Source organism: Triturus cristatus, chromosome 11 (genome assembly GCF_964204655.1).
Source record: "Triturus cristatus chromosome 11, aTriCri1.1, whole genome shotgun sequence".
Lineage (NCBI taxonomy): Eukaryota > Metazoa > Chordata > Amphibia > Caudata > Salamandridae > Triturus > Triturus cristatus.
In genome coordinates, this window is record NC_140594.1 from 131,192,507 (window position 1) to 131,206,418 (window position 13,912).

Consider the following 13,912-nt stretch of genomic DNA (forward strand, 5'->3'; position numbering starts at 1 on the left):
ATCTAGTGTTAATGGTGTCTTCATTCAGTCTGTTTGAGGCCTCTGATAGCCTCGCCCACTGTCTTTGGTCAAAGCTCCTCATTAAGCAGCTTTGAGCCTCAACTAATATCTCATGTGCTCTCCATCATCTACAAATATAAACAATACCTACCTTCATCCTCGGCGAACCCATGTCATGCTCAGACAAGATCATGTCCAGCTCATGGACCACTGCCACTACTCCTCCAACACCCTCACTTGACTGAACCTCATCACCCCCGGCTTGTGCACGGGTATCACTATCGAGTACACTTGTGCATGCGAAGCTTACCATAAGTCCATTGCACTCGTGTCTGTCGATGAAAGCCTTTGCATGATTTGCTTCTGTGGATGCCCGTAGAGGTTCACGTAGACGCAGAGCAACAAATCAATGACATTGAGCGAAAGTTGTGAAACATGTTTATTGAATGTGCAAGCATGCAAATACGTTAAATAAAGGATCATTGGCTCCAGTAATGCAGTTGTATGGACATACGATGAACAGAAAAGAACAAAACCATATTCTGGTGGAGAGTTTTTGTAAGTTACCAGCTGAAGCATGTGAACACAGCTCCATCAATGGATGGCAGTCTTACTCCAGCTACTGGATAAATCATAGGCTGTTCTGGAATATGGTGGCCCCATTGCTTAGACAAGTCATGAGCCTTGAGGCATAAGGGGCATTTTCTCAGGCAGGTCCTGCTCCTCGATAGACCTTATTTGCAGTATTTTTTTACATCCACGTTCTTGTACTCGGGGTTGTACTTAGACTTGGAGAAGCAGATGGCGGCAGCTCGGTCGCACTCACAGATAAATGCCTCGCAAGGGTTGTTTTTACCTGGAGAAAGAAGAGAAGTTTTTGTTAAAAGTTGTGTCTTATCTGAGAAAGCAGGAAACCGTGGGAGAATAGGGTGCATGTGAGGGACATTGGGACTGTTGTTGGCCCGTGCCAGAACAAAAAGATCTCTGGACTTGACTCAGGGGTCCATACCTGAATATTACACTCTTCCGACTTTCAAGACTTTACAGAGTTTGCTTGCATGGCTGCTGCTTACTGCTGGAAGTTTTAATCACCCCCTTCAAAGAGTGTACAACCTGGCCAGGGTCCACCATGCACCTAGCTATTGTGAATTTTACTAGGCACAGTTATGCTGAACCCAGGACAACTGGACGGTTCTGTTCTCCATCCTTGTTTGCAGCATACATAGATAGAGGAAAACACCTCACATGATTGTTTTTGTGTAGGAAGGCGTCCCTTCCTACACAAAAACAATCTCCCCTAAAACGCAGACACCCTTGCACCATGACGCAAAGGTGCCTGCATTGACACATGGCCGCCTATTGCACGCCAGCTTAGGGGAAAGTACAGGGATGTGACATATTGTTGTAAATATGATGCATACCAGTGCTTTGAAAGTGACGCAGCACGGCACAGCCAAATGGCTTGCAGTGCCACGCTGTGTCACTTTCTTGTAAATATGCTCTTAATGTTTAGCAATACTTTCTTACCTGTCACTGATACCCCGTCATTGTAAAATGTCACTGTATGTAGAAGTCACCTATTCTAAAGCAGTAAGCGTCACGAAGTGTTAAGTGTGTAAATGAGGAGCTGTATTATGGATGTAGACAAATGAATATGGTAATATGTTTATGATGCTATAAAACTCAATAAATAAAGTTAAAAAAAAGTGTTTAGCAATGCTTAGGTTCCCATTATCAGTGACCACACGCAGCTGGCCCAATTATGGCACACTTATACGTTTTTGAGCCTAAAACCAGTAATATTTCTATATGATGTACTAGTACCATACGTTCATTTGCATGTTTTTCCCAATTACAGGGCCGTTTTATAGGTGAATCTCTGGCCAGAAATCCTGTTCCTCTGGTAATGGGGCCCTTTGTGTTTATTTACCCATCGGAGTGTTTATTATACTTGCCGGCTCTTTCCTGTTTAACTGCCCCCCTTGTCACACTGTGATCCCACTCAAAGTACCTTGAATCAGCTTTTGTGGCATTCTACTGTGGTGTGTCTAATTCAGGTGTACACATTGTCACTGAAAGGGAGAGTTAGAGAGAGAGAGAGAGAGAGAGAAAGAACCTAGTACTGATTGAGACTGAGGGGCATATTTACAAGGGCATTGCTCCACAGAACGTCACTTTTAGCAACGTTCCTGTGGCGCAATTCCCTGCCCATATTTACAAAGTGTTGTTAAGCCACTTTTTGTGGCTTAACGCTGATTTGTAATCATGGTACCATTTCAAGCAGGTATCTGCGTGAAAAGGGCGTTCAGTGGGTGTTGCTGTGGGCGTTCCCCCGCAGCACCCATTGGTTTTTGACGCTGCCCCAGATTTACAAGAATGTGTAAATCTGAGGCAGTGGCAAAAGCTAATGCCATGCAGGAGCAGGCGTTAGAATGGTGCAACGAGGAAAATACTTTTATTTCTCCTCGTTTTTGCAATATACCTTCCTGCACATAAACAATCATTAAATAATGAGGATTTGCAGCTTCTATGTATGCTGCATTGTGCCGCACACATAGAATAACAAATCGCCATTATTGATTGTATATGTGCATGAAGGTACAACTTCCTACACATAAACAATCATTCCCTGTAACGCAGGCACCCTTGAACATAGGTGCTTGGCAGCTAACTTTAGCGCCAGCGCTGGGGAAAATACAGGGGTGCTCTGTATTGTAGAAATACGATGCATCCCTGCATTTTAGAAATGTCGGAGCTCTGCGCTCCGACATTTCCTTGTACATATGCCCCTAAGTGACGGAGAACCAGAAATTGGGCAGTAAACAGAGCCCAGGGTACATACTGCTGCAGGTGATGCTGGTCCCAGAGCATGAATAGGTGTAGTTCTCGGTGTAGGGGTTGTCACCGATGCCTCTGCAGCTGGGATGGCTCATAGCTTGACCGTAGCAGTCATCATGGACGTAACAGCATCTGTAAGAGAAGGAAAGAAACACTTGTTCATACGAGATCATAGCAAATCGCGGGATGTTATGTTATGAGATGTTATAAATTCTTGTAAAGCACATGGCTGTCCCAGCAACGGGGCGTCCCAGCGCTAAGATTGACAGGAGCATGCAGGGAAGGTTTCAACTAAAGGTTAGAGAAAATACATGTTTTAATAATTTTTCTGATAGCCCAATGGTCTTGCGTTCCCCCGAGCAGCAAGAGGGATAGAATTCCATAGGACGGGTGCCATGGCCCTGAAAGAACGTCCCCCTGCTCTTTGCCTGCACACTCAGGAGACACAGGCCAGATGCAGATCCACGGAGCACAGGGCTCAAGCCGGTACATACGGTAAGCACAGCCCGTACAGGATTTGCCGGCCTTGGCCATGCAAAATCTTGTGCGTAGTACAGAGAGTCTTAAAATAGACTCTCTGTTCTATTGGCAGCCAGTGAAGTCGGCGAAGAAGGTCTGAAGCATTGTAATGCATAGGTAGTGCAAAAAGCATATGGGCAGCAGCGTTCTGGGCCCGTTGAAGTCTTTTGGTCACGGATTTATTCACGCCAAGTAAGAGCCCATTGCAGTAGTCTAGTCGGGACTGTACAGTAGATTGGACAATCATTTGATTGATGGAAGCGTAGATGAATCCCAGAATGGGTTTCAGGCCACGTAAGAGGCCAAGAAGCAAGTGCCTGCCACTATTTTGGCTTGACTTCAAATGAGAGGGCACTGTCCAGCAGAACTTCTAAGTTCTTAACCACGGTTTTCGGTTGGGGAGGGGTACCCAGGGTCATAGGCCACCATTGGTTGTCCCATCGATGGGCATCCCGGCCCACCAGGAGCACCTATGACTTGGTGGAGTTCAGTTGCAAGTAGTTATCCACCATCCAGTCAGATATGGCCATAAGATCATCTTGAAATTTAGCTTGGTCCTGTTTGGAGTTATTGGAGAAAGTGGATATCAGTTGGGTATCATCGGCGTATGATACCATGTCGATGTTCCGTGCTTTGGCCAGAATGGCCAGGGGGCGGACATAAACATTGAATAGGGTGGGGCTTAGGACAGAACCCTGGGGAACACCATATCCGAGAGGGTGGACGCTGGAAAAAAAAAGGACTAGCAGAGATCTGAAAGAAAAGATCTGTCAGAAATGACGCAAACCAGGCCAGCACCTTGCCCTTAACCCCGATCTCCTCTAACCGCTGTAACAGAATCTTATGGGAGACCGTGTCAAATGCTGCACTGAGGTCCAACAAAATCAGTGCCAAGGTTTTGCCCTCATCCAGAGTGGCCCGTAGCTGCTCTGTGACTGCAAGTAGTGCAGGCCGAAAACCCTTTTGTGACCTATCCAGGATAGGTCACAAAATGATACGGCAGAACAGTCAGCAATGGTCATTCTCAAAATCCAGTCTGACCCACTGGGAATCTCTCATACGGTGGATGTGCTGCAGCGTGGCTGGTAGAAAGGAGGACTTCAGCCGTCACAACAGCTCGGCGGCAGCCTGCCTGCCAGCCTGCCTGCCTGCCTGCCTGCCTGCCTGCCTGCCTGCCAGGGTCTCAATTCCTCTCTAATAATCCAGGTGCCTCAGATGCCAAACTTGGCTACAGATCTCATCCAGTGCTTAATTTGTAAAAAACATAAATGCCAGGTCCCTCGTCTAGAAGTCAGTGTAGCTTGCACCACCCATTGCCCCTTCCAGCTCTGCCAATGAAAGCGCCAACACAACTAATAACCATCGCACTTTTACAAGTCTGATAATTCAGGCTGTGCCAGGCCACAAAGCTATAAGAATGTATTTGGTCGCAGGTATTGGTCATGTTTGATGTGTATTGAATTAATAAACAGCTGTTGTACTCCTCTCTAAATTAGACAGACAGCGCCATGTTGTGGCAGTCTATCAGAAGTGCTGGTGTTTACAATCATGTGCCAGGGCCTGCACCAGAAACCACCGGCTCATATGAAGCACTGATCCCAATGAGAGAACTACAGTGAGAGAAGAGAAGGAAAGCGGATGCAGAGGGAAATAAGCAAAGGAGAGGATGCCTAAGAAAGAGAGGAGGCAAGATAGTGAGATAAAGTTGGTGCAAGAGCGATCTATGGCAAAAGATACGTAGAAGAAAGGTAACTCTCTTGGCAGGCAGATGCTCTCACTCACCTGTCCAGATCATCGAGTGGAGTCCCGCTGCCTCCGTAGCCGCAGAAACAGCCGTAGTCGTTGTAGTCCAGGAGAGGGTTGCTGGAGGGGACGGCACACTTTATCATGTTCCTGAAATTCAATAGTGAATTCAGGTCTGGGCTGCCATTTTTTGCAGAGGCCACTGCAGAGAAAGAAGAGGACTTATGTCAGGTATCTTCATGTCATCAGCAGCATGAGGAAACGAAATGTGTAGACCTCAGAGTGCAGCACGAGGAAGGAGGGTGGAGGCCTGGGAGTGCAGCAGAGGTAAGGCAAGATGTAAACCAGTCTAAAGTTGGGGGCCTCACAGTGCAAAGCCAAAGCCATATGAGTCTACAGGTAGATCAAGAAATGGTAGCATGGGCCAGCGCCACTTAAGATCTGGTATCTTTGGGGACAAGTCTGCATGGGCAGCTCCACCCAAACCCTCTTGATCTTCCGGAGGCGCTGAGCTGTCAGGAAATACTCTCTTTTTTGTTGTGTAGTTTGCCTCCAGGTGTGAGGAGCACCTCTACAATAAAGTGCTCAATGCGTGGAACATCAGAGGACCCCTCTTTTACAAGAGATCTGCAGGGTTAGTGAGTGTTATTCAGTCTTGCACACAGCGGCACATGTTTTATCAACCCATTATTACAGGCCTCCATTACACTCAGTTAGATCATGATGCAAGGGTGTCTGTGTTCGGGCTAGGCAGATATTTTTGGCACCAGATAAGGGAAAATACAGGGGTGCGTCATATTGTTGTGAATATGGTGCATCCCTGTGTTTTTTAAATGACACAGCACGGCGCTGCTAAATTGCTTGCATCACCGTGCTGCACCATTTCTTTGTGAATATGCCTCACTGTGCTTTTAAACTATAATGGTATCTCCCTAGTAAGACTGTATTATGAACTAAAACACCTCACTGGTGAGACTATGCCATAAGCTAAGGACACCTCACTGGTGAGACTATGCCATGAGTTAAGGACACCTCACTGGTGAGACTATGCCATAAGCTAAGGACACCTCACTGGTGAGACTATGCCATGAGTTAAGGACACCTCACTGGTGAGACTATGCCATGAGTTAAGGACACCTCACTGGTGAGACTATGCCATGAGTTAAGGACACCTCACTGGTGAGACTATGCCATAAGCTAAGGACACCTCACTGGTGAGACTATGCCATGAGTTAAGGGCACCTCACTGGTGAGACTATGCCATAAGCTAAGGACACCTCACTGGTGAGACTATGCCATAAACTAAGGACCCCTCACTGGTGAGACTATGCCATGAGTTAAGGACACCTCACTGGTGAGACTATGCCATGAGTTAAGGACACCTCACTGGTGAGACTACGCCATAAGCTAAGGACGCCTCACTGGTGAGACTATGCCATAAGCTAAGGACACCTCACTGGTGAGACTATGCCACAAGCTAAGGACACCTCACTGGTGAGACTATGCCATGGGTTAAGGACACCTCACTGGTGAGACTATGCCATGAGTTAAGGACACCTCACTGCTGAGACTATGCCATAAGCTAAGGACACCTCACTGCTGAGACTATGCCATGAGTTAAGGACACCTCACTGGTGAGACTATGCCATGAGTTAAGGACACCTCACTGGTGAGATTGTGCCATGCACTGTGAAAATGTCACTGGCAAGACAGTGAAATGAGCTAATGAACGAATGAGCTGAGAGCTGCACCCTGGAGAGGCCGTGCGTCTAATCTATAAGAGCAGCTTCCTGAGAGTCTGTGTCGAAAGTGAAGGCGCCTCCTCCTTCATGAACTAGGTGCACCTCGCTTATGAGAGCGCGGCATGACCTAAGGGAATCTCCCTGGTGACGCTGCACCTTCCTCATGATGAAGGATGGTCTGTGGACCCTTCTCAATGGCTGTAGCAGCCTTTGCTTGTAGGACCATGAGAGGTGGGCGATGCCTTGGGCTGCCTCAACCCTTCTGTGCCGTGAAACCAGCAGATCCATAAACTCATCCACTTTCCAACTAAGTGGCCTTCTGTACCAGAGGCTTCTGCAGCCTGACTGACACTTCTGCTAGTAAACTCAAGAGTCAGACACAGAGATGGAGGCTTCTATAAAACAGAGAGGAGTGAATGACAGAGAAAGGTAGAGTTGAGATGCCCCACGGATATAGTATCCCCATGAAGAGAGCGCTGTGCCAGGAGGAGAGCTGGAGACTGCATTACCTGCCAGGAGTAGGGCGGCTAGGAGCAGCTTCATGGTGAGGGTGTCTTGGGTGTTCCAGCAGCAAACTGAAGGTGTCCCTCCAACCAGCCTATTTATTCCCTAACACTGACCTTCATTTCAGCTCTAGATAATATTTACATTTTTAGCTTTTTCCGCTCCTCTTCTGGCATCTGCAATGTTCCTGTTTTGTTGACAAGCATGTGGGCTTGGCCTTCACCACATGGGAAAATCTTGTCCTTGGGGAAGGGTTTGACATCTGAAGTCTTTCCAGGAATTGAAATTCCTCTCATTTGGCAGCCACCAAACTTTGAATTTACTGCTCAGGGTCTCACATTGTTGGAGCTGTCTCTTCATAGGATTTCTCTCCACTGTGTTTACTTTTGACTGTATGCGTCACATTCATGTACAGTACAACAACTTCCATCTAAACAACGACCAATCACTGGGTCTTGCAAACAAATAAGCACCTATAGTAAACATTAGCAGTCCATGCAGCAGGGAACCTTAAAGGAAGTGGTGGAACAGGATGAACACTTAACTGCGCCTTAGGATTTTTAAGGGTCTGGCGACCAGTCCGTTGCAACATTAGGGTATCAGAGGCATTTACTTTGCTGCCCTTGCAGAAAACTGACCACCATATTTATAGTTCCCCACCAGGCAGACGGAGATCTGTATACATTCAGCAGAGCCACTGTTACGTTGAAGCCATGTTTAACGAGGTGATCCGAACAGATTGTAGCTCTAGCAAATTCCCAAAGCAAGATTTTCTTTTTGAAAACAAAACATGAATGGCCCTGACATGCTGGGAGTATTTGTCCCAACATGAGGGCATTTCTTTTTTGTTTGCTTTCCTATTTGGGACCACAAGCCTTTCCCTCGCCATCCCGAACAGGGAAAGAGTGCATCAGATCATCTCCCTAAATAGATTGGGCGGTCTGAGATACCTTGATCAACAGCCCAATGTCAGTCAAGCCGTCGGTCTAAGGTTTCTGCCGGAAGCGGCAGCGGAGGCTCTAATGGTGGTCACATGACTTTAAATGGAATGGGTGGACTGCCAGTTTGGCATAAAGGGCACTCCTCCAATTTTGTGGCAGAATATCCTGTCTGCCAAACTCTAGATAAGCCTCTCTATAAGAACCAGATTTGTGGGAGTCACCAGACCAATGCCATTCAAGGTCATGCCTTATATGCCCTGAAAAAGAGAATCTGATGCCACCTTCCCTTTTTGAACAAGCATTGGCAAAGCCGCTAGTTCTGGATTCAATGCACATAGTGAACACAGGCATGCACAAAAGCTCACAGAATATTTCTGCTGTGTCACTATTTAACCTTGTGCATGGCACTGAAACTTTCAAAACACTAGCTGAATTGACTATCATACAAGTTTGTAAAATTGTGTGAAGATTCATCAAACGTTGCCAAAGTTATTGACAAAAGAATAAGTGCTTTTCCTATGGAAACTAGATCCTACCTATGACTACCTACTGGTGACGCCAGTATATATATATTGGAATTGGCATTTAAAAAACCTTAGAAATTCACTGAAAAAACCATAGGTTTCAGGGGTGTTATAGTTAGCTGGACAGGAGACACTACAAGGAGAAATGTCTTCATTTCTCCTATTTTTTTCCTTTTTATATGTGTGCTGCATTCTGAAGAACATATAGAAAGAGGAAATCGCCTGAATTGATTGATTTTGTGCAGAAAGGTGTCCCTTCCTGCACAAAATCAATCAGCCCCTCTACGCAGGCAACGTTGCGCCATGGTGCAAGGGTGCCTGTGTTGGCGCATGGCAGCCTGTTGTGCGCCAGCTCAGTGGAAAAGGACAGGAATGCTCTGTATCTGATAGATATGGTGCATTCCTGCCCTTTTCTTTTGACGCAGGGCAGCACAGCAAGATTCCTTGTGGCACTGCCCTGCACCAAAACCTCATAAATGAGGCCCAAAAGGATTTTGCATTGGGCTGCGCCACAAAAGTGAGGCTTACCCAAAGCAAAGTTATAGTAGATCTGTGCCCCAATGTCTGAAAGGTTTTAAACTTTGTCTTGCATAGTATCGCACACTTGAAGGGAACGCTTCCAGTACAGAACCTGTGCTAGAAATCACACACCTTTACACTGTGGAGTTAAGATGTGTGCTTGGTGCTAAATAGTCTGATTGTGTGCCAGTGTTGGGGAAGAGAGCAGCAGCGCCATTCCTATGTATATAGACCTGTACAGAGCGTACATTTTTTGCGCTCCGGTGGCGTTGCGCCGTTCACCATATTTACAAAATGGCTCTAAGTCACTTAACGTGACTTAATGCCACCTTGTAAATATGCCCCTTTCGGCAGCAGTCCGCTGCGGCAAAGGGGCGGGCTGGGTGTTGCAGTGGGCGTTCCAACGTAACACCCATTGCTTTTTGACGCTGCCACAGATTTACAAGGCTGGGACTGTGGCAAAACTGAGGCCAGGATGCCAATGCGAGGAGTAATTAATAATTTATCCTCATTTTGTGCTCTTTCTATGTGCAGCACACATAGAAATAGCAAATCGCCATTATTGATTGTTTATGTGCTGGAAGGTGTACCCTTCCTGCCAGGGCCGGACTGGCCGTAGCGGGCACCGGGCAATCCCCCGGTGAGCCGCACGGGTGGGGGCCGGTTTTGGGCCCCTGGGGCCGTTTTTGTTACAGGGCAGTTTTTGCAGCATAGCTGCAAAATCGGCCCTGTAACAAAATCGGCCGAAAACCGGCCCTGGCAAAGAGCTCAGCGGCACCCCAACCCCCCGGGGGGCCGGCCGAGTACTTTGCCAGGGCCGGTTTTGGTTCCCACTCCGGCCCAACTTCCTGCACATAAACAATCGCCCCTGTAGCGCAGGCACCCTTGCAACATGGCGCAAGGGTGCCTGCGCTGGTGCTAGGCAGCTTTTTAAGAGCGCCAGTGCTAGGGGAAACAAAGGGGTGTGCCCCTTTATCAGCACATCTCTACGTTTCGAAAATGTCGGAGCGTGGCATTGCCAAATTTTCTTGAAAATATGCTCCTTGGTTGCTGCGCTGATTTGTACTAGAAATTAGTAAACCTGTCCCCATAGTTTATGGCTGTTTAATATCGGTACAAAACCTTATAGGTCTTCAAGGGTGAATTTTGATTGTTTGCATTAATAAAAAAATAAAATGTGGAACAACATTAGTTGCAACTTTATTTTTTCACAGAACAAAGACCTAGACTTGGGTGAATGCAGATACAAGAAGCTAAAAATAAACGTGGATTCATACTGTCAGAATTAGCTAAAAGAAAACTATCCCATAAAACAGAGAGTCCTTTATATAATGGATAAGTTATTATTATTAATACAGTGTCAGAAATACCTAGTTCCTATACAAGGAAATTGTTTTCTTAATTTTAAGACAGTGTTTGCTTATTTCGAACTTCTGGACATTTGTAGTTGGCCTGTTCTGATTACAGCAAATAGTATTTCTTGTCGAAATGTTGTCCTATTGGTCCCTGGAATTATGTTCTGTACTTTTGGAAGGGATGCCTATCTAGGCCTTGGCTACACCACTCGTTGCAAAAAAAAAAGAATCTTACCTGACCTGATATCTATATGTTAAATATAGGTTTCCTTCAGAGTTATCCTGATATCTATATGTTAAATATAGGTTTCCGTCAGAGTTATCCAGTAACCAGGGGAAGGTGGAGCAGAGGGACCTTGTCTGAGGCTGTGGGTTCCCAGGTCCTAAGCATGGGAGCTTTACCTGATTGCCACAAAATGGCTCATCAAAGTTGCTTTCTATTTTTTACTTCATTGCCAAGATATTGATCCAGGTGAAAAGATGTTATTGGTTCTAGCATATGATGGAGGCGTCAGTCTTCGATCCTACTGCCAGTAGCCTTTTTCTCTTAGTGGACCCAGTTTTGCGTTTTTGTCGTTTGCTTAGTTTATTATTCTGTGCCGTTCTGGCTGAGATTTTGTTATTTGTTTTGGAAATATGTATTTCTGTCTCTTCCATATTGAGGGGCATACTTATTAAGGGGCTTATTTATGAGCCCCCTGCGATACTTTTGCGCTGTCGATGCATCACTTTTTGTGACCCAGCGGCGGAATAAACAATGCTCATGTTGTGCCATATTTACAAAGTGACGCATCTAGGCAGATGCGTCACTTTGTAAACCCCCGCACCACATTATACCTCTGTCAGGTATAATGGATGTAGGGTGGGTGTTCCCCCTCAAGAAACCCTTGTAGAAGTGGTGCAGTGATATTCAGATGCCTCATGGCAGGCGTAAAGGTGATGCAGTGCAATGGAAATACGCCACCCCCATGCATTGCTGGAGTTTCGCCATGCTTATGACACAACTCCAGCAATGCATGAGTTTTGTGCCAACAGATACGTCAGGATTCCTGAGGCATCTGTCATTCCTTGCGACATGGAGCACCGTACAGTAAATACGGCTCATCCATGGTGTCGCAAGAAGGACAGCCACGGCCCGTATAGGGCGTGCCACCGGGCGGTGACATGGGGCGGGGGAGGGGCAGGGTGGGGGGTTGTAAAATGCGGCATACGGACGATTTCAGGTAAGTAACGGAAAAAAAAACGAATTTTGTTGCGCGCACTGCATCGCATTTCCATGCACAGTAACACCCATGCTCCACCAATGGAACGCCTACCACAACGATGTGTAATGCAACAAAACTCAAGCTGAGGCTTTGCGTTACATTTCTTTACAAAGTCAAACAAGGCATCTCGAATCACCCCTTGTGTGGTTTTGTAAATCGTAACTAAGACATTGCGTTGCCTTCGTTGTCCTGTGCGACACAATGACAACTCAGAGGTTTAATATATCTGGGCCGGAGTTTTTAGGTTTCACATGCATGTCACTTGCGCCATTCATGGGGAAAATATTTTATTCCATGCATTGTTTAAGGCAGCAGTTCTTAACCTTTTAACCACCACTGGTGACCCCTAATGATTCACTACTGGAAGCCCAGACCTTCCTGTGCAATGTCTACAATTTGAGCCTCAAATTAATCCATAAAAACACAGCAAACAAATACACAAAAGATCAAATAATGTATTTAACTTACCAAACAAAGAATACAAAACTTGACATTTTAGTATGAAGGTTGGACCATTTCAAAATGTAATTTCCATTTGTAAAAGATGAAGGGATATTCTAGAGTCTAGCATATCACTTTGTATTTCTGCTTCTAATGCATGTTCCCTTGTTGGCAGCGCATGCCAGTGTTGTAGTTGAGGCCACCGACCATCCATACTAGATTTAATTTGTTCTAGTTGTGCTGCTCCCATTAAATCAAGATAAGGATTTATTTAAATTTGTAGCCTACAATGTGAAATTCATTCCTATTTACAGGGCATTTTAAATATTTAAATTTTAGATGTTGCTTTTTGTGTATACATTTGTATTAATCTGCTAATATTATTTGATATCTAAAAAAATCGTGGACCCAAGGAGTAGGCATCCCAGACACCTGAGGTCCGTGGACCCCAGGTCCAGGTTAAGAACCACTGATTTAAGCGTCTTGGGTCAGTACTGGGAGCATTTTACAGTATGCCGCCAGCAGCTTGGTGGTATTTGAGAATGAGCTCTGAAAAATGGATTCCGCAGAAAAAGGGATGCTTTGTTGTCTGTGGCCTCCATGTTACAGATGCTTTTATCATCGTGTTTTCCCCAGTTTCACATTGACTCTCATCAACTGACTACAAATCAAGCAGCCATGTTGAAACAGTATTCTGCATATATTTTTGTTTTACCACTCCATAATGGCTGCCATTTTAGGTCTGGCCTAGAGTCCTCTTCAGCTTTGTTTGCCTGGATCATATTTTCCCCAAAATCCTTATTAAAAATCATATGTATACATATACATACATAAAGGGCCTTTCGGTCAGCTCTCTCAATCCACTGATTTGTTGAAGTTCCTTTTACTATTTGATTCTGCCCACCGCAGCACACAACACGGGGAAATGGTTCAGTCCTCTTTATTCATTGGCTGTCTTGTCCTGTAAGTGAAAGCAGTTTGCCTGGTCATGTGTGTGTAACCACTATAAAATAAGTGCTGTCCAGTGCAAAAGCTTTATTTTATTTTCAGACTCAGACAAGGTGACCATCTGCCTGGAAGGAACTTCAGTTCCAGTTTTTTTTATGACCAACTTTATTGAAGGTTTTTTGGCAAGACACCTAGGGTGCCTATTACAATCTCTGTTGGAAAGCCTCCGACCTGAGGTCGGAGGTTTTCCGACCGAGATCGTCGGTTTCACTTACGACTGCCTAATTACAATTTAGGCAGTCAGAAGTGAAACTGGGCGATCAATCCAGCTGGCTTTGGACGGGCTCAGTAGTAGGCCGGCTCGTAATTCATATGGTTGGCATTTTACGCTGTCCAGACTACAATGCACGGTTTCTGGCAGGCTAACCATGCCGGGCTTCCGACTTGGAAATCCTGTTGGAAAGCGTGTTTGATTAGTGACCTCTAGTTGGGGGTCGAGAGGGGGGACCATAGGTGCCCCCTTGTTGATCTGTGCACCATGTTACAGGCACGCTGAGGAACCTGCCATGCTTT

At 45.9% G+C, this 13,912-nt stretch overlaps 1 protein-coding gene across 1 annotated transcript; it reads right to left on the bottom strand.

Moving 5' to 3' along the window:
- Positions 1–421: 421 nt before the first annotated feature.
- Positions 422–7,402, bottom strand: LOC146783511 (phospholipase A2, minor isoenzyme-like). The gene is made up of 4 exons (XM_085636438.1): positions 7,352–7,402; positions 5,140–5,302; positions 2,843–2,970; positions 422–856 (listed from the first exon to the last, which is right to left on the bottom strand). Exons 1-4 carry the CDS (start codon positions 7,383–7,385, stop codon positions 735–737), a joined length of 447 nt encoding a protein of 148 aa, XP_085492564.1. The 5' UTR covers positions 7,386–7,402; the 3' UTR covers positions 422–734.
- Positions 7,403–13,912: the final 6,510 nt, after the last annotated feature.